Source organism: Daktulosphaira vitifoliae, unplaced genomic scaffold (assembly GCF_025091365.1).
Source record: "Daktulosphaira vitifoliae isolate Bord-2020 unplaced genomic scaffold, ASM2509136v1 Scaffold_3, whole genome shotgun sequence".
Lineage (NCBI taxonomy): Eukaryota > Metazoa > Arthropoda > Insecta > Hemiptera > Phylloxeridae > Daktulosphaira > Daktulosphaira vitifoliae.
The window spans coordinates 45,368,730-45,395,359 of NW_026099574.1; the positions used below are offsets into that span (position 1 = coordinate 45,368,730).

At 25.9% G+C, this 26,630-nt stretch overlaps 2 protein-coding genes and 2 long non-coding RNA genes across 20 annotated transcripts in view; 2 read left to right on the forward strand and 2 right to left on the reverse strand.

Moving 5' to 3' along the window:
* Nucleotides 1–4,625, reverse strand: LOC126902643 (uncharacterized). 13 transcript variants are annotated; one of them, XR_007703280.1, is made up of 6 exons: nt 4,491–4,625; nt 2,047–2,202; nt 1,520–1,659; nt 1,108–1,414; nt 853–1,031; nt 1–784 (listed from the first exon to the last, which is right to left on the reverse strand). It is a non-coding gene; the product is annotated as an uncharacterized LOC126902643 (long non-coding RNA). The 13 variants fall into 13 exon arrangements; XR_007703282.1 differs by having other exon boundaries at nt 2–784; nt 2,154–2,202; XR_007703281.1 differs by lacking the exon at nt 4,491–4,625 and adding an exon at nt 4,323–4,458 and having other exon boundaries at nt 2–784; nt 2,154–2,202.
* LOC126902612 (protein arginine N-methyltransferase 3-like) lies at nt 4,395–15,331 on the forward strand. 5 transcript variants are annotated; one of them, XM_050680059.1, is made up of 8 exons: nt 4,395–4,466; nt 5,193–5,526; nt 11,837–11,970; nt 12,042–12,230; nt 13,030–13,217; nt 13,349–13,575; nt 14,245–14,604; nt 15,109–15,331. In XM_050680059.1, the coding sequence occupies exons 1-8, from the start codon at nt 4,410–4,412 to the stop codon at nt 15,216–15,218; spliced, it is 1,599 nt and encodes a 532-aa protein (XP_050536016.1). In that variant the 5' UTR covers nt 4,395–4,409; the 3' UTR covers nt 15,219–15,331. The 5 variants fall into 5 exon arrangements, with proteins under 5 accessions (XP_050536016.1, XP_050536020.1, XP_050536017.1 ...); XM_050680063.1 differs by lacking the exon at nt 4,395–4,466 and adding an exon at nt 4,496–4,620; XM_050680060.1 differs by lacking the exon at nt 4,395–4,466 and adding an exon at nt 4,509–4,627.
* The window catches only part of LOC126902618 (alpha-N-acetylgalactosaminidase-like), a 16,424-nt gene continuing 4,853 nt past the window's right edge, over nt 15,060–26,630 (reverse strand). The window contains exons 3-10 of the mRNA XM_050680071.1: nt 23,755–23,929; nt 17,591–17,765; nt 17,427–17,521; nt 16,237–16,398; nt 15,978–16,175; nt 15,733–15,897; nt 15,586–15,664; nt 15,060–15,494 (exon numbers count right to left, since the gene is read on the reverse strand). Coding sequence (XP_050536028.1) covers nt 15,412–15,494; nt 15,586–15,664; nt 15,733–15,897; nt 15,978–16,175; nt 16,237–16,398; nt 17,427–17,521; nt 17,591–17,765; nt 23,755–23,929 — 1,132 coding nt within the window. The 3' untranslated portion in view covers nt 15,060–15,411. The remainder of the gene's footprint in view (nt 15,495–15,585; nt 15,665–15,732; nt 15,898–15,977; nt 16,176–16,236; nt 16,399–17,426; nt 17,522–17,590; nt 17,766–23,754; nt 23,930–26,630) is intronic.
* Nucleotides 18,725–26,630, forward strand: part of LOC126902646 (uncharacterized) — a 16,007-nt gene continuing 8,101 nt past the window's right edge. The window contains exon 1 of the long non-coding RNA XR_007703287.1: nt 18,725–19,716. This is a non-coding gene — a long non-coding RNA (uncharacterized LOC126902646). The remainder of the gene's footprint in view (nt 19,717–26,630) is intronic.

The window sequence follows — 26,630 nt, forward strand, 5'->3', positions numbered from 1 at the left end:
TGACCAGACATATTTTTTTTCATGAGAGTACTTCTTCTAATTGACAACAGTGTTAAATACATGTAAAATTCTAATAGCATGTTAGTAATTCTTCATTTTTATTGAGTTATTTTTAAATACTTTATCAAACTTATTGAATATTTCGTACAGTAAACTTAAAGCTTTTCTTTCTGGGCATACACATAGTTAAAAATATTACCTAACTGAAATTTTTTACAATTATCAACAAAGCAAATAGTTCCATCATAACAGCCAACAATAAAGCACATTATTAATATTAATTTTTATTTTAATAAGCAAACAATTAAATCATTTTTCATTTTTAAAATTGAATTAAAATATTTATACTTTCCTTTAATTATTATTAAAAGGATATTGCTTATTTATAATTGTAAATTCATCATTTATAAATGTCACCCAAAATCCATTAAAAAGATACATACACCTAATAATTTAACTGCTCTAAATCATTATATAATTAAGAATATTTACTAAAAAGATTTTTTTAGTATGGAAAGTTTCATTTAAATGTATACTTTTTAAATATTCTTATATCTGACTACCATATATATATTACAATTTCAATTTAAAAACATAAAAATTATTCTCATATTTAATATTTGATTATTATTAATTTATTTATACAAACAGTAGAAAAATAAGTAAATATTTATACTACTAAATAGTAAACATATATATTTTTAGAGTACAACTGTTTCAAAATCTAATCCCATAAATTGCCAAACCACCGTGTCTTCAGAAATTCCATTTCAATCTTCTTTATCTAATGAACATGCAGTTATTAGTCATTCTCAAAATTCTATATTTGTAAATAATTCAATTTCTCAATACTTTTCAAAGCCATTGGGTTCCTCACGTCATAAAACAATTGATCAACAAGTCTTAAAAATGATTGTCAAGAAATACTATCCTTTCAATATCGTTGAAGACGGAGAGTTCGTCAAACTTTTAAAATTACTTAATACTGGATACACACTTCCATCGAGAAACTCTTTCAAAGTCATTATTACCTGTAATGTACAATGAATTATATGATCAGGTAAAAAGAGACATAAGAAATAATGCTAAATATGTTAGTATTACTACCGATAGTTAGACTTCAGTTAAAAATGAAAATTATATTGCTGTCACATGACATTTTATAGATAAAGAATGTCAATTAAAATCATATCTTCTTTCTTGTTTTAAAACTCTGAATCACATACATCAGAAAATTTGAAAAATGATTTATTAGCAGTTATAAATGAATGGAGCTTAGGTAATTGCATTGCTGCATGCACAACGGACAACGCTCACAATATAGTTAATGCTGTTAATTTGTGTGGGTGAAGAAATGTAGGTTGTTATGCTTATAGCTTGAATTTAGTGGTGCAAGCAGCTTTTAAATCAATATCTGAAATAAGAGATAAAGTAAGAGGAATTGTAGGTCATTTTAAGAGAAGCCCTCAAGCAGCTGAAAAACTTAAAAATATGCAAATTTAATTAGGCTTAATACCACCTTTAATGTTGATTCAGGATATTGCCACTCGTTGGAATTCAACATTTGAGATGTTTCAGCGTATTCTAGATCTTAAAGTTCCTCTATCATCAGTATTATTTGATTGCCATTATGATGCTTATTTGTCTAATAATAACTGGCTAATTATTTCGAAAACATGTGAGATATTAAAATATTTTAAGGAAATAACAGTAGAAATAAGTAGTGAGAAATGTGTTTCTATTTCAAAATCTATTGTATTTAGTCGAGCACTACTTAAGTATTGTACTCATTTGGAAAATCAGTCATATGATTCACCGCAATTAACAAATATGGTTTCCAAATTAACCATTAAATCAACAAGTACAACAAAGATTTGTTGCCCTGCAAATGAATATTTTCTAAAGCAGGGCAAATTATAACTGAAAAATAAAGTAGGTTGATAAGTAAAAACTTTGAAAAAATGATATTTCTTAATTTTAATTCTACGTAATGTTATTTCTAATATTTAATTAAATGACTGTATGTCTAAATAATATTTTGAATACCTATTTTAAAACTTTTATGATATCTTTATTTTTTCTGAATTAATTTTATTTCCTAGGTTTGGAAATATTGTTTTTGTATATAGAAACTTTATTGTAAGTTTACTTACTTCAAGTTATTGAGTATTTGTTTTATGTTTGTTGTTGATATAACAGGTTCTAGAACATGAATAAATTAATATTATTTATGATTATATAAATACATTTTTCATTAAAGTAGATATTACAATTTTAAATTAATATAATATATTAATATAAAGCACTTTTGGTAATATTATCACCTATATAATAATTATTACCTTACTGTTTGTTTTAATATCAATTAAGAATTCCAATTTAAAATACAAACATTAGTCGGTATAGATATTTTTATTTATGGAAATAATTTATTTTCTTGTTACTTAACAACTGTAATTTCATTTCAGGTAATACTTTTTTGAATATTGTAGGATTATAATTGAAAATGACAATTTAAAAAATCATTAATAGTGCTTTTTTTTTTTAATTAAAACTGTTATTTTTACTGATGAACAAGAAAGTTGAAAAATGTTATTACTTTTTCAACATAGAGTGAAGTAGGGTAATTGTAAAGGCATTATTTAGATAAATACATTATAGTGATTAAAATCACTATAAAAAAAAAAACGCTTCGATGCAAATCTTTATATAGTGTTTAAATTTAAAAAATTGGTGGATTATTCCAAAAGCTACATGTTCTGCTAGTTCCTTATTAATATCTTGATTAAGATAAAGTATGTCGAATGAAAAAGAGATTATTAAAAAATAGTGTTTCCCATAAAAAAATTATATTGATCAATACACTTTTCAATAAGTAATAGCATTATAAAGTTAAAAATGTAAAAAATAAAATTGAGAATTTTCACACAATAATAGTATTTGGTAGCCATTTTCACCGTGGAGATAAAATAAAGTCCGAAATTTTTTTTTTTCCATGATAAAGTATATTACATTAGCTTTAATTTAAGATATATATAAAAGTGTCAGACTTTCCGGAACACTTTCAAAATTTAAGTTGAAAAAGTTGTCATTTTGAAACCCCCCCTGTAGGCAGGTAAAAAGTCAGATTTATAAAAAAAATATACCAAATGATAGGTAAAGACATCATGCATCTACAAAAAAAAGAATTATATTGATCTGTTTATTTTTAAAAAAGTTACGGTAGTTTTTAGTAAAAAAAATTGAAAAAATTAGCGATTTTTAAATTTGTAATTTTTTTGGAGATTTCCCCTATTTACGAGGAACGAGGTAATTTTTTTCAATTTTTGAGGGTAATGTCTTCGACTAGATACGATTTGTGATCTTTTGACGTATCGTTGAAAGAAATCGGTGAAAGCTGAGGAAAAGTGGTAAGACACCAAAAAAAACACATCATTAATACCTCCTTAGGTTCGCATCGAAGCTAAAGTGTTAGTTAATTTTTGTTCATTTTTCAGCATAGGCGTAATTTGAACAAAAAGTTGGGTAATCTAACTTAATTTTACTATCTTTAAAAATATTTCTATATAAATTTCTATGAAATTTTTGTTATTTTAGCATGAGGACATAATTTGGAGGGCTAAGCCCCTTTAGATCCCAGATTACGAGTATTTTTCTTTTTTTTGGATAACAAAACAAACCCAAAATTTCAATACATTTTTACAAAAATATATGCTTACATATTAGCAAAATGAAATATTTTTCATGGAAATGATTTTATTAATTGGTACTACCCTAATAGGGTATCAAACCATACCAGAATATTAAAATTAGCGATTTTTAAATTTGTAATTTTTTTGGATATTTCCCCCATTTGCGGGGAACGAGGGAATTTTTTTCAATTTTTAAGGGTAATGTCTTCAACTAGATACGATTTGTGATCTTTTGACGTATTGTTGAAAGAAATCAGTTCGGTGAGAGTTGAGAAAAAGTGGTAACAGACACAAAAAAAAAAAAAAAAATAAATAATTGTTTGATTCATTCTTTTTTCAAAAGTTATGGCAGATTTAAGAAAAAAAGTTTAATCATAATTTACGAATTACTAAGGGTATTGTTTTCAACTAAATTTAATTTATGTATTTTTTTTATGTACTGTTAAGTAAAATTAGTCTAAGACAAAGTTGTAATAAAAACAAAAATAAATAAATAAACTTCATAGTAAAATTAATATCTTCTCACTCAGCTTCGCATCGAAGCAAAAAGTATCATATCTTGTATTGTAATAAGTAGATAACTGAAAATTTCACTAAATTCTCGCTAGAAGCGCTAAATGTATAACTCACACAAGAATTACAGGTGACACTTTGATTTTACAAAATACATTTTATTGAGTAACTTGTCTTATCTATAATCGTAGTTTGGGATAGGCTATGTGTTGCTCACTAGTGTTTAATATCGCGGTTTTTACTTTTAAAGAACTATTATCAGTAAATAATTGTTTATTATCTTACTTGGTAATTTATCATGTCTGTAAAACTGACATTAAGTATAAAAATGATAATACTTTTCCTAAAAAAAAATGGTTCCCAAATGGATTCACTCGCTAACATGGCCAGTATTGCTATCTAATTTATAATTTATGTTTGTGGTAAAATCACGAATACATTTTTTTGGAAATATAGAATAATACTCTAGTTTTAATAGAGCAATACCATAGTATTACTCTATGGGAAATATAAAATAAAATTGTATACTTTCATTGATTAAAGTGATATCACACATAATGTAAAATTGCGTATAATTGAGGTTAGGTTAGTATTCCTTAATAACATGTTTGGAAAATCGTTTTCTTTGTATTTTGTTTTAAATCATTTAGAGTAATAATAAAGTAACCTATTTCTTTTAAAAATTTCATTAAATATACGTAATAATTTTTCCATTATTTTCCCTATTTACTCTCATACGTAGTGACTTGATTGAAATATCGAAGTATAATATATTCATCTTTTAGAGACTTATATTTGAAAGTTAGTTGTTTAAATAAAATTTTATGGATGTAACATGTCGTACTATGTTCAATTTTTGTTAATTAAATTAGTTTTAAACATGTAAAATAATGCATATTGGATAAATAATTTTTAATTTCTGTCTTATTGTTAATATTAAATTGATTTTCTATCAATACATAATTAATACTTAATTAATTTTTTTAGATGTCTTTGGATTCAGATTCAGATCATAGTTTCAGTGATTGGGTTGAAAATGGTCCTAATAATTTAAAATGCTTATTTTGTGATCAGTTGTATGATGATGTTTCTGAAGCAATGTTTCATTGTGCCAATGATCACAACTTTGATTTTTCTGCTTTAAAGCATAAATTCAATATGGATTTTTATTCATATATTAAATTTATAAATTATATTAGATCAAAATTCTTAGAAGATGAATATTTCCATCCCAGTCATCTATTTGAATGTGAAATTCAACCATGGAGTGATGAAAAATACTTAACTCCTGTTGTTAAGGATGATCCTTGGTTGATGATTGGTATGTTTAATTTTTTTTTTTTTTTTTAAAAGCTTTTTATTCATTTGTTTTCTAAAGACTATATTAATTATATCTTATTTTAACTAGTATTTTATAAGACAATCTTGTTATTAGTATCAATAAAAAAACAACAATAAGCTTTTGAATCATTTTATATTTAAAATTTTTGCTTATATTTTTAACTTTTATAAAACAATTTCCTTTACTAAATTTTCATCCACTTTTCTTTTCTTTTACTAAGTTTTTTGTTTATATTCATTGTCAATCATTATTAGAGAGCACTAGTTACTAAATATTTTTTTAAATACCAAGTTAATCAATTAAATTTTTCTGGATTACAAAGTCAAACAGAACTAATTAACAACTTTTATAAATTATAAAATTTATTATATTTTATTTTTTAGCTTTGGTGCAAAGCTGAGAAGGTATTAATTTTACAATGAAGTTTATTTATTTATTTTTGTTTTTATTACAACTTTGTCTTAGACTAATTTTACTTAACAGTACATAAAAAAAATACATAAATTAAATTTAGTTGAAAACAATACCCTTAGTAATTCGTAAATTATGATTAAACTTTTTTTCTTAAATCTGCCATAACTTTTGAAAAAAGAATGAATCAAACAATTATTTTTTATAAATACTTAAATATTTTTCTCTTATAAGATACATATATTTTGAAAATTTAATCTTTTACTTGCTCACTAAAAAGAATTTCAAATATTTATAAAAATTGCATGAAAATTATCTTTTTTAATTTTTGATAGTGTTCTGAAAATGCTCTATTCTTTTTAAATTAGTTTGTATCTTTGAATAGATAGACGGTTAAATAAATTTTTATGAAAACAAAAAACAAACATAGTCGATAAGTTTATTAAAATTAAAAATAGACATCATATAAATTTATTATTTATATATTAAATATGTACTCTAATAAAAAGTGGCACCTTATAAAATTTGGTATTTTCAAATATCCAATAAGTAAATCAAATATCAATTATATGTGAACAATAAAGCCAGTTTCTCTCTATAGACAGAAATAATAATGTAAATAAAAACAACTCTTGTATTAAATATTTTTGGTCGGTCAATTTTTTACACTCTGAGATATGGAGTATGAGTCATCTTTTGTCAATCATTGTACTATAAGTTAAAAAAACAAATTTTCCTCACTATGTACAAATGGTTGCTGAAATTAAATGAAAAATGTTATTTTTATACTTTTCTGTTACAATATTCTACTTCCTTTTTTTGTATATATAATGCCTATACAGTGAACCCCCGGTAATTTGACAAATGTTTTGCAGGTCAGTGTCGATCTATCGAATTTGTCGGATTATAAAGTATTCCTTTAGACCTCCTATAGTCCGGAACTTTTTACAAAAGGGTACCTTGTAATCCGAAAAATCACAAATCCAAAGATAAGATTTGGTCTTGACAGGTCCTGGTGTGAAGTACAAATCATGCTTCATTATGTATGTCGACTTAAGTAAATTAAACAACACAATATAAAGCTTATGTTTTATTATAAAATTTACGTAATTAATGCTAGAGAACTTACAAAAAACAATAACTTTACATTAAGGAATACAATTACAATGTAATTGTGTTTAAACAAATGTACATACTAATATAGTCAAAAAATATGAATAAAAATCATGATATGAATTTATGAAGCATGAAAATATTTATCAATTTTTTTGTGCTTAACATTATTGAAACGCGAGACCAATGCTCTGTCCCTCAATCTTCATAAAAGTAAAAGTTCGTTGTAGGATGCACTATTCTCCTCAGCCCATTGCAAAACCAGTTCAAAGGTGTTAGCTGCATCTTGTGCTATCATTTGTGGAGTAGTTACAATTACGTCGTCGTCATCTTCCTGATTTATGATTGTATTACTAAGTATCTCTTTTATAATCTCGTCAGACATTTCATAAAAAATATTTTCCTCCTTACCCATTCCATGGTATCAGATTTCCAAATCTTGCGATTTTATCTGTGTTTCAGCAGCAACTTTCTCTATTACTTCCGAAGTTACACTGATTTGTGGATCGTTGCTAGGGCCAGTGACTATATCTGGCCATAACTTTTTCCAAGACGATATAATAGTTGACGAAGGTAATGCATTCCACGATTAACAAAGAGCAAAAACCAAGTCTTTCATATATGTAGCATTTGCACATGGTAGTATGGTTACACTCTCTTTACTTACTTTTCGCCCAGGTACGGATTTTTCGTTATAGGAAATGAAAGTTTTGTTTGGTATCACACGACAAAAAAGTCCTGATTCGTCTGCATTGTACACTTGTGATGGGTTAAGATTTAAATCTTTCACCTTTTGCAAAAATCTTAATTTAAATGGCTCTATGCAGGTAGCATCATTAGAAAGTTTCTCTCCTGTTATAGTCACTATCTCCATGTTCCGTGAGTGGGTAATTTACGCGTCTGCTGCTTTCCTTGGATGTGGGAGCCGTTTTTAGACTCCCTCTCCGGAATTGAACCCTGATTTCCCGTTACCCGTTACAACCATGATATTGATAGTAACTACTATCATAACATAAAACTAAAAAGTGAAAAATANCCCGGAATTGAACCCTGATTTCCCGTTACCCGTTATAACCATGATATTGATAGTAACTACTATCATAACATAAAACTAAAAAGTGAAAAATAAATATAATTTAAAAAACCACGCTTTTAAAGCACATCGAACTAAAAAGTTAAAAATAATTATTTTATGCTTATTTTAAAAATTATTTTTAACTTTTTAGTTCGATGTGCTTTAAAAGCGTGTTTTTTTAGTTTTTTTAACTATATTTATTTTATATCATAAATTGTAGATCGGCCTACGCCGTATTCACTTGCTAAATTACTAAAAAATTCATTACGATTTAAACGGTCTAAAATATCACATTTTTCTTTAATTGTAAGTGTTTTGTGCTTTCGATTCTGGGCTTTTGACGACATAATTTACTAGATACGTATAAGTAATACACAATGAATAAACAGTAAACAAAGAATCAATACTTTGAGCACAATAGTGATGGCACAATTGTAACCTGTTCAATCATGCATTATCTACATTAGCGAAGATTGTAAAAAAAATACCCAATAATAATAGACATGTCGGATTACAAGGGGTGCCGGATTAATCATGAACCAGATTACCGGGGGTCCACTGTACTTTAGGTTAAACAGTATAGTAATATATTAGGGGATAATGTGTTTATTTAAATCCCTACTTTAACAATTATTAAAATTAAATAATATTTGATTACTAATAATAAATGTTTTTAGGAAAAATATTTGCACTGTTTAAAATTTTTTGGAATTATGCGGTGTCTCCACTGTGCTGGTTTATTTTTAACGATTATAATGATTTTGGAAAATGCTAATAATTTGTATTATTTTGTCTGTATTAATTTGTATATTTACCATGTATAACCATAAGTCAAAAGTTGTTAGTTAGATTTGTTTTACTCTGTATATGTAATATTAGCAAAAATAGTGACCTAACTAAAAAAAGAAAAATTTTATAGGTGTGGCCAAATAAAATAGACAATTATACACTATTTAATGACAAATTAAATTGTATTGAGACTATTTTGCGTAAAATATTAAACCTAAATTACTGAAACTTCTAACATAAAATTTAGTATTTTTTAATTGGTTGCAGAAAAAGTTTGAGTTGTTTCACAACTATTGCTAATTGGCAATATTTTTCAATTACTATAATTTGATCAAATTCTAATTATTCATTTTTTGAAACTTCAACCCCACACTTAGAAATGTTCATTATAATTTGTTACTTGGTATAAAATAATAAATATGAGCAAATGCTACTAAATACATTTATTCCATAGTCGCTTATCTGATAAAATACAGGAGTGATAAAACCTTTTTTTTTCTTAAATCATTTCAAGAAAAATATTTAAAATTAAAAAATATGTTTAAAATATTAATTTAAAACTAATTTAAGACTTGCCCATTTGGATGTATTACATTAAAAAATTCTATATTAATAGAAAAGCGGTTAAACAGATGATACAAATTCCCTCTTAGAAAATCAAAAAATCACTCTTACACTTAAGTTTTCAACCCTCTTGCGGCATGTGTGAACATCACTTAACTACATACAAATTTTGTACAAATTATTTTTTACTTGATAGAATAATTCTAGAGAGTGTATTGAAAGAATTTTTTCCAAAAAAATTAACTTATGTAGCTAAGAATCATCCTAGTAATCATGGTTCTTGAATAAGTACTATTTTTAAAGGCATAGTAAAACTCTTAACTAGGGCTCTTAGAAGTACACTGCTGATTTACTGTGATGCAGATTTAACTGTGTGAGTTGTATAATATTCTCATACTGACCACCGCTAAGTTTCTTAGGCTAAAATTTAAAACCTCCGATTCTTTCAGCAACTTGAACTTGACTCCAAGGTTTTATGACTCCTGGTCTGTAACTGTTGTCATCATCTCTTTGCAACAGTTCACTCAAAACGAAAAAAAAAAATGTTAACTAAATTTTGTAAAATGTATTAAACCCAATTCAACTATCAATTTTTTTTTAACATTTTTTTATTGGAAGTTAAAAAATGTTTGGATACCTACTACAATTTTATCTTAAATTACCAAACAAGTCATCTAACAATAAATTACTTATTTTGGCAAGGAATTTATGCCCTTAACAATTTTTTTTTAATTATTGAAAGATATTAGAAATGAAAAAGAAAATTATACAATTCTTAAGGGATGGGTAGCAATTTTAAAATTTAAAAATTGATTTTCCATAGACTATTTTTGACTCTGGTGCCACTGACTTACCTTTAACATACTATTGGATAGTTCCTAATTTAATGTTTCTAACTACAGACTTATTTTAATTTTGCATCATATTACTAAATCTTTTGAATCAGTTGTTTATGATTATGTTAATATAAGTCTTAACAATGTAATTATTGTTAGCCAATACAGTTTTAGTTACTATAAATACAAATAGTTTAGCCTTCAATTTTTACATCTTTGATAGGTTTCAAGAAGACAAATTAGTCAATACCATTTTCACAGTATTAATTAATGCTATTGGTACTGTTATTCATTGTCTTCTGATAAATAAATCATACAAACTTGGTATGGGCAACCAATTTCTTTCTTGGTTAAGATCATACCTCACTGACTAACAGTAATTTGTTAATTTGTATTTTTTAACTTGTCCAGCACTCCCTCTGGCATTCCCCAAGGTGGGAACTTTAGTTCTCTGTTGTTTATCCTTTTTGTTAATTCTTCTCTTTCTTGTTTTAATACTTTTATTTGCAGATGAAATTTTTTTATAAAGTAAATTCTCTAGTGAATTATCTCCTTCTTCAATAAAAGCTCACCAAATTTTGTAGCTGGGGGATGCAATATTTAAACTTAAATCTTGACCATACAAATTTTCATTTTATGCATTTTCATAGAATCCACTATAATATTATTTACAACTATTCTCTTAATTGTACAATATTTTATGGTTTCTTATGTATAAAAGACTTTGGTATTTATTATACTTCTGCTCTCTCCTTTCACCATAATATTAATATAATAGTTAATATAGATCTTTAAGTTTTAAGTTTCAAGCGTAACACTTCCCTGTTTATCATTTTTGCTTCTTGTTTTAAAACTCTTTACTTTGCTCTTGTTCATTCCATCTTAGAGTATGGTGTTCTATTGTGTATTTGGCATCCTTATGACTAATTTTACATTGAACGAGTTCAATTTATAATGTTGTATAAATATTAAAAATAAAATATCAGCTGCATTATTATATTGCTATATATGATGTATTAGGTATAAAAACTTTAATTTCTCGCCATACAAATACTAATCTATTGTTTACTAATTCTCTTCTTAGTGGATGCATTGATGCTGCGGATGTTTTACATATATTTTTTTTCCAAATTCTCATCCTTGCCACCAGAAACAATTTTTTGTTTTACATTCCTGCATACTCCACTTCTTTTAATAGTAATCATCCAGTTACTAGGATACTCCATTTAATGAACAGTTTTAGTTTTAAGTCCACTAAATTTAACTTAAGTACATTTTAAAATTTAAGGATATATGACAAAACTATTTTGAAATCACTATTATTTAATTATTAGTTCTTCATGTTAGTTAATTTCCACATTTTACTTGATTATTTTGTTTGTATCTCTGATTATTTTTTGTTAATCTTTTGCTATAACTGTAATATTTGAGTACTATTCTTGAATAAAAATAAACAAATATTTAACAAAATTCCAAATTAATTAAATATTTATTTGTTTAGATATTGATGATGTTACTGAAGATGATAAAGAATCTGAATCAGGTTTTACTGTAAATTTTGAAAATAATCAGTTTACTTTATCTTCAGAACATTTTAGCCATATACAAAAAAAAATACAAACAGTCACAAAACAAGTATTACATAAAACATTAAATCAAATTTTAACATTTTTATTAGTATACAATTTTATGTGGACATTTTTTAGCTAGAAGTAAAGGAAAAAGAACTAGCTGATGCTCATGAGCAAATAATTCAAATGAAAAATACTTTAACTAAAATTTTAACAGCTAAGCCAGGAGATTCTATAAACACAGCTTCAACCATTAATTTAGAAGATGATCAAAGTTATTTTGGTTCTTATTCATCTGTTGATATTCATTTTGAAATGCTCAAGGTTATAAATTAATTCAAACTAATTTATAAATATTCTATTAGCCGAGGTTGGACTTTAACTTATATTTTAATAATATAAAACTTTTTTTTTAAACTAATATATTACAAACAATATAAATTGTAAAAAAAAAAATATACGTTATGCCTTGAGTATATTATAATTGTATAATAACTTCTAATTTAGTCTTATTTCATCATCAGTTATAACTATATTAAAAAAAATTTGAAAATCTTAATTAAAAAAAAATTTTATAGATCAAATTAATATTGTTAAAAAGATAAAAATTAATATAAATGCATAAATATACAAAATGTAAATATGTAAAACAATTTACCTAGATTCTCATAAAAATTGAAATGAAATATTATTTTTAAAATCGGTTTGAACATTTAGAAAATTATTATAATCAATTACTTTTACTTTATTGTAAATCTCTAATTTTTCCAAAATAGTTAATTAGTATATCTAAGTCTTTTTGTATTTCAAAATTAATCTTATGGTTACTATTTATTACATGCTTAGCAAAATTCTATTTGGGGTTAGTTTTCTTTAATTTTATTTCTTAAATATATTCTTAGCTTTTATTCATTTTTTTTACAAATTATGTTATTTGTAATGTTATTTTATATTTTAAGATAAGTTACTTAATAACTTGAAGCATTACAATAAAAAAATACTCCTCTCAATATCTGTAATAAGGAAAATATCTCAAAAATTATATTTGTTGAAAACGGCCAATTTACATGTTTAGTTAAATTTTTATGTTGATGTAACAAATTGAACGTAATGAATTTTTTAGGATAAAGTTAGAACTCAAAGTTATTGTTCTGCTATATTACTAAATACATCTACATATGAAGGAAAAACTGTTTTAGACTTAGGAACTGGTAGTGGAATATTGTCTATGTTCATGGCTAAAGCACGTGCATCTAAAGTATTTGCTGTTGATGAAGCTGATATCATGTATAATGCAATTGATAATTTTAGGTATTACGTATATTCAAATTAATTATACTAATATTTTAGAAATCAATACACAAATTGAGTGCCATCAACGTGATTAACATTATTTTGCATTATTCTAAACACTTATTACTAATATATTATTTTATTTGTAGGGAAAATGGATTTGAAAATATAATTGTTCCTATTAAAGGTAGAATAGAAGATATAAAATTACCATTGGAAAAAATAGATGTTATTGTCTCTGAATGGATGGGATATTTTTTACTGTTTGAATCAATGTTAGACAGTTTAATATTTGCCCGTAATAAATTTTTAAAAGAAAATGGTATTATGTTACCTAATGTATGTAATTTATTTATCAGCGGTGTTAGTGATACTGGTAATTATAAAAAATTGAAAATTAATTTTAATTTTTAATATTGTGAAAAATATGAACTGGTTAAATTTTTTTCTTAGATAGTATACACACTTTATTTTTCCTATAATTTTTTAATGTAACTGAATATAAAATAATAATTTGCTACTAATAAATTAATGAATCCTAATTTTATTTTTATAACTCCCGTATATATTTCAGCAAGTGTATTTTATAAAATTTTATCTATGCAATACATATTTATTGAAATATTAGTCAAAATAACAGTTTCAATATTATTATAAGGCATAATATAGTTTTTTCTTCTTAAGTACTTGGTTGGGTTTCTATTGCTTCTCAGTTACAGAAATATTATTTTGTGTATTTTATTAGAGTTTAATCAGTGTTAAAAGAGTTGGTTAATGAATTGTGAAAATATTTATTTTCATTTACTTTTTTATTTAAATATAAATGTATTATATCTTTCATAGATTATTTCTTATTGAGAATATTTATAGATATATTAATTTTTTCAGTTTCGAACTAAGTAACATGTTCAAAATATCAGTAACATGCTAGTGTTTTTGTCTAAAAACAAATACTTACTTCAACTTTGGTGTCACTTGGTTAAATTATCCTTACTTTAATATAGTAATTACACATTATTTTAATTTTTTAATAATTTATTTTAAGAAAGATACAATGAAATTTTGGGCTTTTGGTCAGATGTTTATGGTTTTCGTATGCCATCATTGAAAACTGAAACCTTAAGTAAAGCACACATCGACATTGTGCCTGCAGATCGAATTGTTACAGAAGAATTTAAACTTTGCTCATTTGATATGTACACATGTGACACAAATTCTACTAATTTTAAAGTAGATTTCAAACTTAATATTACAAAAACATGTCCATTAACTAGCATTGTTGGGTATTTTGATTCTATTTTTGACAATGAAAATCCAGTCATACTGACCACAGCACCACATAGTACTCCAACCCATTGGAAACAGACAATATTTCTTCTACCCAACCCAATTAATGTAAATAAAGGTGATGTATTTTTTATTTATTCTTAGAATTTATTTGGTGTGAAAACATTTTATTAGGTGTTTAGACATTTCCTTCGCTTGGGAAGTAAAAATTTTCTAGCATGACTCCCAACTATTATAATGTTTTCTCAGCTTTTACTAGACCAAATTTCCTTAACAATTTATCAAAAGATCATAAATCATAATTATTGAAGATATTACCCTCAACATTTTGAAAAAAATTTCTAGTTAAAATTACTACATACATACATATATATATATATATATATATATATATATATGTATGTATGTATATATAAATTATATTTTATAATATAATTTTTAAAAATTTTAAACGCACTTATTACTTAACATTTTATTTTGCTAGACTCAAATATATGTTTTCACATCTTCCGAGAATCACTTGTAATACTTGCAATTTTTTTCTATAAATGCCTTAAAAGAAAAAAAAACAAATACTATTTCCGATGCATTTATTTGTGTTATACTGAATTTTTAATCATAGGTGATGTACTAGAAGGTGAATTTCAATGTACCAGGAATATAAAACAAGTACGATCATTGATAATATCAATTTCAATCAACAATGAAACATATTCTTATAATATATCATAAATTGAATGGTAAAGTATAACTTATTTAAGATTTTGTTTTTCATAAAATATATTTTGTTGTATGTTTATACTCAAGAAGTGTTATTATATAATAAAATACAAATATTATAAATACATTTATGTTACTTTTTTCAATTAAAAATTGATGAGTATTTTAATTAAATACTAAATATTAATTTACTTATACTTCGAAGTCAAACAAACACATGAGTTTTTTTCTGGATTTCATCACAATATTTTTGAGAATCATCCACATTAAAACGTAAAAATACTACTCCTAAAAAATCATGAATGATGAATTAATTTTTAAGTGTCAACATTTTAGTTATGTATTACATTAATATATTTAGACAAAATTAATATCTCACCATTTGGAATCACTCTAACTTTAACATTCATTGTTGGAGTAAAAACGCAGTTAAATATATTTCTTTGCCCAAATAGATTCTAAATTTTATATAACATATAGTTAATAGGTTATATAAATTATAAATTTAATATAGTATTGGTTTTACTGTTATTGTGTAGCCTTCTGGATTAACTAAACCTAGATCTTGTAAAGTTATGTTGTAGGGATATGGAGCACCATCAACACGTCTACTCACAAAGGCTACTGCATATGAGTATTGTCCATTTCGAATAGGTTCAATTTTTCTAGTCCACATATCTATACCTTTATCCTAAAATATAAATTGTAATTAATTTAAAAACTTGTTAAAAATGTTATTTTCTAATAAATTTTATTTTCATAAAGACTAACCCTAAACACTCTAGTTCCTTGTATACCTAATCGATCCTGATTTACTTTGATAATGTCTTTATTTTGCAATATTGCTTTAAATTCTGGTCGAACATCATATAATTTATTTGACATAAGAAGTGGAGCTGCTAGTACAGCCCAAATAGCCATTTGTGTTTTGCTTTGTTCATAAGATAAACCAAAATTTCCAATTAAAAGCTAAAATGAAATTAGTTTTATTTTATTTTAAAAGTAAAGTAATAATTATTCATGATATTACCATATCAGGGTCATTCCAATGACCTGGTCCAGCATATCTACTCCAAAGTTCTTGTTTCATAGCAAAATAATCAGCTATTTTAATCATACTATCCCATGAATCATCAATATCATCATAATTCCTCCAAAGATTGCAATGTTGAGCCATTAATGCGTAATTTATCTACATAAATAGTAATTTAAAAAAGTAAAGCAAATAATCATGACCGTAATTGAAAGTGAATAAAAATGTGGGTTGAAATTTTGTTGTTTTTACAGTCTTTTAAAAATATTAGCGGTCTTAATCAACTAAACCTGATGCCTTTAAAGCCATTAGTAAATATATTGTCTATTATAAAAATAATTCTAAGTAACTGTTCTTCTATCCTATAATTTTAAGTTTTGATTAGGTCCGATTCATTTCATATGTTGTGTTAAATTTTTTTTTTTCAATTTTCCTAAATTATTGAACGTGAAAACTTGAAAATTATAGATTATATGTCCATCATTTCAGTAATGATTGCTCCATTTAATTCTATAACCAATGGGCTTAGGGATAATGCATCTCTCACCTTTTGCCACCATATTTATTATGGGAGTAAAATTAAAACTATATTAAAAATATTATTAATTTAAAAAAACTAAAAAATATTAAAAATATTAATCTTAAAGCCCCAAAAAATTAATGAAAAGTCGGGGATACGTATTTTGGAAATAATGTTACCATTATCAACGCTAAACACATACTGACACCCCGACTAGATAAAACTCCTTTATATACCCCTAGTGACCTTATCACCCAGTGACGTCATCACTAACTAATATCACATTTTGTCAGTTTACACAAGTTTAATAATGAATTTTTCAGTGGGCCAAGATCCCAATTAATTAATTTATTATATTTTATTATGGAATTAAAATGATGGACAATTATAAAGTGCAACTGGTATATTAATTATTGAAAGACTGCTTATCATTTATTTTTTAGAAGAGTGAGAAATAAACATAAATTATCAAAGGTATAACAAATCAACACTTTGAAAATGTAAGAAATATCAGAATACTTTTCTGGTAAAGTAGACCAGTCATTTTTTGACATGCTATAATAAAACCCTTTTCTTTAAAAAAACTCAAACCCCTTTTTTGTAACTTTTCAGTTATCGAAATAATCCACAGGTAAATTTATACTTATATGAAAAACTTATAGCATACCGACATGCCTTTTTCTTCTTGATAAGCAGGCCAGCTACAAGAGTATACTATTGGCCTTCCCGTTTTATTGAGAAGTCTTCCAAATTCAGGATAACCTGATCAGAAACATATAATTATACTAATTTAATACTACTAAACATAATATTTTTTAGAATATAACTTACCTTTATCCATGAGTCTGATATTTGAATAACAACCATCTAATTTGACGTAGTCCACTTCCCACTCTGCAAAAGTTTTGGCATCTATTTCTTCATTACCCAAAATACCTGGGTAACCAGCACAAGTTTTATTACCCCAATCTTCATATAAACCAAATTTCAATCCTTTTGAATGTACCTTTTTATAAAATTTTAATAACTCTTATTATTTTTTTTAACTTTATATATTTTATTCAATCTTCTAATCATATTGATATATGAAGATCTTTTTCTCAGTCGTAATAAAGTTGCGTCATATCGAGCCGACCTTGAATAGTTGGGATGAAGGCTAAAGAAATGATGACGATTGATATATGATTTTAAAAACCGTTATGTTTTTGGAAAGATTCCCCTCTTATGAGAACAAGGAATATTTTTTCAATTTTAATGGGTAATATCTACAAATAGACACGATCAGTATATCGGTCCAGTAAAAGCTGAGATAAAGTAGCAACAGACTAAAAAAAAAAAACTGTAGCACAGTGAGGTCGTGGCATAGTTGGGACAAAAATAGATAATATCTGACAGTGATTAAAATCACCATCATAAGAAACGCTTCGATGCAAATCTGTAGATAATGTTTAATTTTAAGAAATTGGTAGATTATTCCAAAAGCAACATCAACTTCTATTAAAATAAAATACAAAACCCATAATTATCATACAAAAATAGTATATTTTTCAATATGGTAGCCATTTGCGTATAGAAGATAGATCGTCGGGACAAATTTTTTTTTTTCATTTTATAGTACATAAAATAAGCTTTAATTTTATATATGTTTAAAGGACGCAGTATTTCCGGAACATTTTCAAAAATTAAGTTGAAAAAGTTATTTTTTGTAAAAAAGTTACTATTTTAAATCCTCCCAGTGAGCAGAATAAGTGTTAGATTTTCAAAAAAAATTATATCAAATGAAAGGGAAATATCTAAGGTTTCAATACAAAAAAATATTATTTTTATTTGTTCATTTTTGAAAAAGTTATGGCAGTTTTAAGTACAAAAAACATCCCGATAAAATGTAATTTTTATCGCAAACATTACATTTTTTTTTNTGCCGATAAAATGTAATTTTTAACACAAACATTACATTTTTTTTAAAATTTTCGACAGCCATTTGCACATAGAAGATAAGATGTCGGGACAAATTTTTTTTTTTCATTTTGTAGTACATAAAATAAGCTTTAATTTTATATATGTTTAAAGGACGCAGTATTTCCGGAACATTTTCAAAAATTAAGTTGAAAAAGTTATTTTTTGTAAAAAAGTTACTATTTTAAATCCTCCCAGTGAGCAGAATAAGTGTTAGATTTTCAAAAAAAATTATATCAAATGAAAGGGAAATATCTAAGGTTTCAATACAAAAAAATATTATTTTTATTTGTTCATTTTTGAAAAAGTTATGGCAGTTTTAAGTACAAAAAACATCCCGATAAAATGTAATTTTTAACGCAAACATTACACTTTTTTTTAAATTTTCGACAGCCATTTGCACATAGAAGATAAGATGTCGGGACAAATTTTTTTTTTTCATTTGATAGTATATAACATAACCTTTGATTTGATATATGTTTAAAGGACGCAGTATTTCCGGAACATTTTCAAAAGTTCAGTTGAAAAAGATCTATGTTTTTTACAATATTTTAAGTTTTGAACGCCCCCTATATAAGGGGAAATTGTCCAATTTTAATAAAAAGTATGTCAAATGAAAGATGTACTTATAATGTATTTAGAAAAAAAAAATTTGTGCTGATATATACATTTTTCAAAAAGTTATAGCATTTTTAAGTTGAAAATTTAAAATCGAAAATCGAAAATTTTAACACAAAAATAGTGTTTTTTTAACTACGGCAGCCGTTTAAATGTAGAAAAAAAAGTGTCGGGACAAATTTTTTTTTTTCATTTTGTAGTACATAAAATAAGCTTTAATTTGATATATGTTTAAAGGACGCAGTATTTCCGGAACATTTTCAAAAATTAAGTTGAAAAAATTAATTTTTGTAAAAAAGTTGCCATTTTAAATCCCCCCCAATGAGCAGGTTAAGTGATAGATTTTCAAAAAAATGATATCAAATGAAAGGTAAATATCTAAGGTTTTAGTATAAAAAAAAATTATTTTGATTTGTTGATTTTTCAAAAAGTTATAGAAGTTTTAGAAAAAAAAAATGAAAAAATTTCGAAAATTAGCGATTTTTAAATTTGTAATTTTTTTGGATATTTCCCCCGTTTGCGGGAAACGAGGGAATTTTTTTCAATTTTTAAGGGTAATGTCTTCAACTAGATACGATTTGTGATCTTTTGACGTATTTTTGAAAGAAATTGGTCCAGTGAGAGCTGAGAAAAAGTGGCAACAGACATAAAAAAAAAAAAAAACACATCATAGTAAAATTAATACCTTCTCCGCTTCGCATCGAAGCTAAAATAAAAAAACACATCATAGTAAAACCAATACCTTCTCAGCTTCGCATCGAAGCTAATAATAGATGATGTGAACATAAACTGATTTAATTTTTTAACATTTAAGCTATTAAGAAAAAATAATTTATACCTAAATACTAATAACAAAAACATAATAAAATAAACGGTAGCACAGTGGGGTCGCGGCATAGTGGAGACATTGCATAGTTGGGTCCAGATAGATTTAAATCTGACAGTGATTAAAATCACTATCATAAGAAACGCTTCGATGCAAATCTGTAGATAGTGTTTAATTTTAAAAAATTGATGGATAATTGCAAAAGCAACATCAACTTCTATTAAAATAAAATACAAAACCCATAATTATCATACAAAAATAGTATATTTTTCAATATGGTAGCCATTTGCGTATAGAAGATAGATCGTCGGGACAAATTTTTTTTTTTCATTTTGTAGTACATAAAATAAGCTTTAATTTTATATATGTTTAAAGGACGCAGTATTTCCGGAACATTTTCAAAAATTAAGTTGAAAAAGTTATTTTTTGTAAAAAAAGTTGCTATTTAAATCTCCCCAAATGAGAACGTTAAGTGATAGATTTTCAAAAAAATGATATCAAATGAAAGGGAAATATCTAAGGTTTCAATACAAAAAAATATTATTTTTATTTGTTCATTTTTGAAAAAGTTATGGCAGTTTTAAGTACAAAAAACATCCCGATAAAATGTAATTTTTATCGCAAACATTACATTTTTTTTTAAATTTTCGACAGCCATTTGCACATAGAAGATAAGATGTCGGGACAAATTTTTTTTTTTCATTTGATAGTATATAACATAACCTTTGATTTGATATATGTTTAAAGGACGCAGTATTTCCGGAACATTTTCAAAAGTTCAGTTGAAAAAGATCTATGTTTTTTACAATATTTTAAGTTTTGAACGCCCCCTATATAAGGGGAAATTGTCCAATTTTAATAAAAAGTATGTCAAATGAAAGATGTACTTATAATGTATTTAGAAAAAAAAAATTTGTGCTGATATATACATTTTTCAAAAAGTTATAGCATTTTTAAGTTGAAAATTTAAAATCGAAAATCGAAAATTTTAACACAAAAATAGTGTTTTTTTAACTACGGCAGCCGTTTAAATGTAGAAAAAAAAGTGTCGGGACAAATTTTTTTTTTTCATTTTGTAGTACATAAAATAAGCTTTAATTTGATATATGTCTGAAGGACGCAGTATTTCCGGAACATTTTCAAAAATTAAGTTGAAAAAGTTATTTTTTGTAAAAAAAGTTGCTATTTAAATCTCCCCAAATGAGAACGTTAAGTGATAGATTTTCAAAAAAATGATATCAAATGAAAGGGAAATATCTAAGGTTTTATTATAAAAAAAAATTATGTTGATGTGTTGATTTTTCAAAAAGTTACGGAAGTTTTATGAATTAGAAATTAGTGAATTTTAAATTTGTAATTTTTTTGGATATTTCCCCCATTTGCGTAGAACGAGGGAATTTTTTTCAATTTTTAAGGGTAATGTCTCCAACTAGATACAATTTGTGATCTTTTGACGTACTTTTGAAAGAAATCGGTCTAGAGAGAGCTGAGAAAAAGTGGCAACAGACGTAAAAAAAAAAAAACACATCATAGTAAAATTAATATTTTCCCAGCTTCATATCAAAGCTAAAAATAAGATTAAAGATAAGATTTATCAAAAAAATTTTCATAGAGTATTACTCTATCGAATTTTGTAATCAACAAGTTTCTAATCAATGCAGATACTTGGTAGTTTTTTATCATTTGTTGGACCAAAGTTAAAAAAAATTTACCTACAAACACGTTTGAAGTAACTGCTATTCCATTTATTATTACGTCCAGAACGTTATCTTTTTCAAATAACGTTTTCTATGAATATAAAAATGTAAATACAGTCATAATAATAACTGTATTACTCAATAGAAATCACAAATTAATAATTAATTTCAATTTATATAAGGGCTAGTACGTTATTGATAATTCGTAAAAATAATTGAATTTTAAATTTGGGGGGTGCCGGCTCTGGGCCACATTAAATCTAAGGGGGGCCAGGCCCACCCATGTCTACGTGCCTGATAGGGGTTTAATAACAATAATAATTATGAACAAAAACATAGTCATTAGTAGTAATAGATTTTAAAGATTTATTTTGTCTGAATATTTTTAACTTTAAATATTTTAATCATTGTCAGATATCATTATACTTGATCCAACTATGGCACGTCATCACTATGCCGCGACCCCCCTGTGCTTGGTTTTCTTATAATAGGCCTTATACTTAAAAACACTATTTCTTTCTCTTCTCTTTTATCTCTCAACACAAATAAATATTCCATCCTATTACACAATACTTCTCACAACAAATACTATACACAATCAATATTTTCTGTTCTTAATCACATCTAACACATAGTTGACACAATCACGCCATTGTCATCTGCTCTTCTTTTTCACCGCACATTCACCCTTCAAAAATCAAATGTTTCCATTTATTATTTTCAGTCAAATAACCTTTTTTAATGTATATACAAAATTATGAAATTCCTAAAAAATGTGAAGTAAATGAAAAACGGACGACGAATATGTGCGTCTTTGGAAGGGGTAATAAGGAGAATATTAGGAGAGACCCAGGGATGACGCACTCGTGCTGTTTCGATAAAACCGATATACGAACACGTCGCTTTCATCGTCTGGTTCTCGCGAACTAAATTAATTTAACACCGCAGAATAATTATAAGTGTATTTATTAATATTTAAGATTGGGTTTATTAATTAAGAATAATATCTTTCCGTAAACTGCGTGATTATTACAATTGTTTTATATAAATATATGTGAAGTTACATTAATTATATTATTTTTTTCATCAACAACTGTTTGGTTATGCGTTCTTTTTTTATCACTATTCTGCACGTCTGAAGGATAGTTAAAACTCAGGTAAGAACATTCAAACTCAGCTTGCAAATAAATGCTAACAAACATATACCCTCGAACAACACAGCCCGAGAAAAAGGATAATTCTTTATTTTTAATACCCCTTTCTCTTTACCTATTTTTTGTTCTAATACTAATTATTAAATTATTAAATTGTTTATATTGTATTATTAGTTATATAAATATTAATCTAATTTACTTCTAATCTCATACAGATAGTTAATATGACTAAATAAATAACTAGATAAAATGGATTGGTCACGAGGCCTTATCAGGCGATCTAGTTTTATTATTATATCCAGTAAAAGGGAAAATTTTAACTGCGCCATCTATTTTAAATTTATTTTTCCAAATCCCCACTTAGTTTTAAACATTTTGTATTCTGAATACATGTTTGTCGAAAGAGTTGAATATAGCTAGGAATATTCCCTTTTCTACAGAATTTCTATAACAATAACTGATCACATTCCTTATCCCATCGAACATGTTTACTTTGTTATAGTTCGTGATAACAATAATAATTTTTTTTTATGCTTTGATATATTAGGAAAAAGTTAACTAAGGGATTTAGCTAGTTTTTTTCTAATAAATATTTCTGTCTCTTTTCCTTAAATAATTTATATTCATTTTTAGATGAGTTTACATTACGACCCTGGCTATTAGAAATAAAAATACATATTTACTCAGTATACCAAATAATAAATTTTTTAATTTTTATGATATTTTGTGATAAATAGTACTCACATAGTCTGATAAAGCTTTAATACCGCTAGGAAATCTCTTTTCATCGGGTTGCAGTTTTCCATCTGCTGATCTATTTTTTGCTAACCAGCAATCATCTACAATTAGAAAGTTGTAGCCTGCGTCAGCATACCCTTCTTTTACTAGTAAATCCGCTGCTTCCATGAATAATTTTTCACTAAAAGATAACAGTTTTCTTTTTTAATTTAAATTTAAAACATTATTCATACATTGTTGACTTGATGCGAAAACTTATTAATGTTTATTTTTGTAATATTTGTTGCCACCATTTGATGTACGAATATTTGTTCTTGAATCTTTTAAGACAGCGCAAAGAGAATATTTATTTAATTAAAAATACCAATCTGATAATTATTTTTTGGGAAGTAAGTAGGTAATATTTTATTAACCGATAAATATTAGATGATGTCACCTTTACCAAGGGTGCCAAAATAACAAACCCAGCATAGAGAAGTCGCGGCAGAGTGGTGACGTGACATAGTTGGGCCAAGTATAATGATATCTGACAGTGATTAAAATCACTATCATAAAAAACGTTTCTATGCAAATCTGTAGATAGAGTTTAATTTTAAAAAATTGGTTGATTATTCCAAAAGCTACATGATCTCCTATTTCTTTATTTATATCCTGATTACAAGTTTTGTGATTTATAAGTAAATATATAAAGGAAAATGGTTTTATTTAAAAAAAAAGTATGTCATTTTTATACATATACATTTTTCAAAAAGTTATATAAATATAAAGTTAAAAATTTTCATCGTGAAGACAAAATAATGTCTGATATTTTTTTTCAATAATAAATTTTATTACATAAGTTTTAATTTAATATATATATATATTTATATATAAAAGTGTCAGACTTTGCGGAACACTTTCAAAAGTTAAGTAGAATAAGTTAATTTTTGTGAAAAAGTAGTCATTTTGAATCTCCTGTGTGGGCTGGTAAAGGGTCAGACTTATAAAAAAAATATACTAAATGAAAGGTAAAGACAACATACATCTATAAAAAAAAAATTATAATGATTTCATTATTTTTAAAAAATGTATGGCATTTTTAAGTAAAAAATTTTTCGAAATTAGCGTTTTTTAAATTTTTGATTGGGAGATTTCCACCTTTAAACGAGGAACGAGGGAAATGTTTTCAATTTTTGAGCTACACCTATACTATAAAGCTACATTATCTCCTATTTCCTTATATATATCCTGATTACAAGATTTATGTTTTATAAGTGTAATATATTAATAAATAATTGTTTGAGCCCCATAAAAGAGTTATCAATTTAGTATATGTTGACCTCTAGTTGGTAATACTGGATATGGTGCAATACCCACTTGTACCGTTGTTATCAGCTGCTGTTGCTGTTGCAATTGTTAGGCCAGTAATTAAATTAGTTTTATTACCTACCAATTAAATTCGAAATCTTTATTTTAATTTTGATTTAGCTTAATTAGCATTAAAAAAAAAAAGGTGTTTATAAGACCTTTTGCTTTATATTTAACTAAGCTCCTAGTTAAATACTTACTCTATATAGTCCTAATTATTCTTAGATATTCCTTTTTTTCCTTGTGCCTTACACTTTACAAAGGAAACTTATTAATTGATTTATTGATTTTTTTACTTATTACAATAGAGAGAGAAATTTATAAGAGCTACCATTGCGTGATGCTACTACATAATGGTTTGTCTGATATGTTTAATAAATTGTTATTTAGGTCATTATGTTTTATATAGCTACTTTGTTAAGTATTTATGTTATATGATTTTACTTGCTAGATTGAATTGTTTACTAATTATTTAAATTGTTAACTATATTTTGGTTGTTATACAGTTTATTTATTAATTATGTTGATGTTAATTGTTTGTGAAAAACAGAGTCTGATATGTAACTTAAGTTCCTATAAGATAAAATGTTGAAATATTAAATTGTTCCTATTATGATTTTTTTAATATTGTTTTTTTTTGTATGTTGCAGTCTTTAATATTATATAATGTTTGTATTCCCCCCCTGAAACTCTCATCTGGTGTGTGAAGACTTCTCAACAACCTCCACTGTCTCTACAAGTGAATCATGGTCCAAGCTCAAATACTGTTGTAACTCTAACTGGGACTTCCAAGGGGGAGTATGTTTGAACCCCATAAAAGAGTTATCAATTTAGTATATGTTGACCTCTAGTTGGTAATACTGGATATGGTGCAATACCCACTTGTACCGTTGTTATCAGCTGCTGTTGCTGTTGTCAGTACAATTTAACGTTTCTGTGGTTTTTAAATATGTGAGTGTTCTCTCTAACCTGCAAGCTCATGCATTGTTTAACGTGCTCTACGTACTTCTACACACCGTAGATGGTTTTTATGTAAGCTCATACAGTGCTCTGTTCATAATTGTGCTCTCAAACAAAACCACATTGTTGCTATGAACAATGTAGACACTATTCCACAGTTTAAATGCACTGCTGTCCTATGCAGAGGATTCAATGAAATAGAGAATATCAGCTCAGATAACCAAGTCAATGTACAGGTCATGTGATCCATAAAGAGGCAGCTCAGCTAAACATCAAGGAGTATCCAAACACCAGAGAGAGTATTTGTTATATCCCTTAGCTCATAAGGCGACAATTGCGTTTTAAATATATAAATTAATTATTTAAAGATTATGTACTTTATTTTAGGTTAAGTATTATCGGTCCACATGATCCTTATAAGCTATTGACGCCAACCGTTAATTTAGGAGTGTCATGGCGCAACAGTGATATTTATAGTAATTAATATAAATATAAATAAAAAATATTGATAAAATTTTTAAATTTGGAATTTGAGATTTCCCTCATTTACGGTGAAATAGGGAAATGTTTTCAAT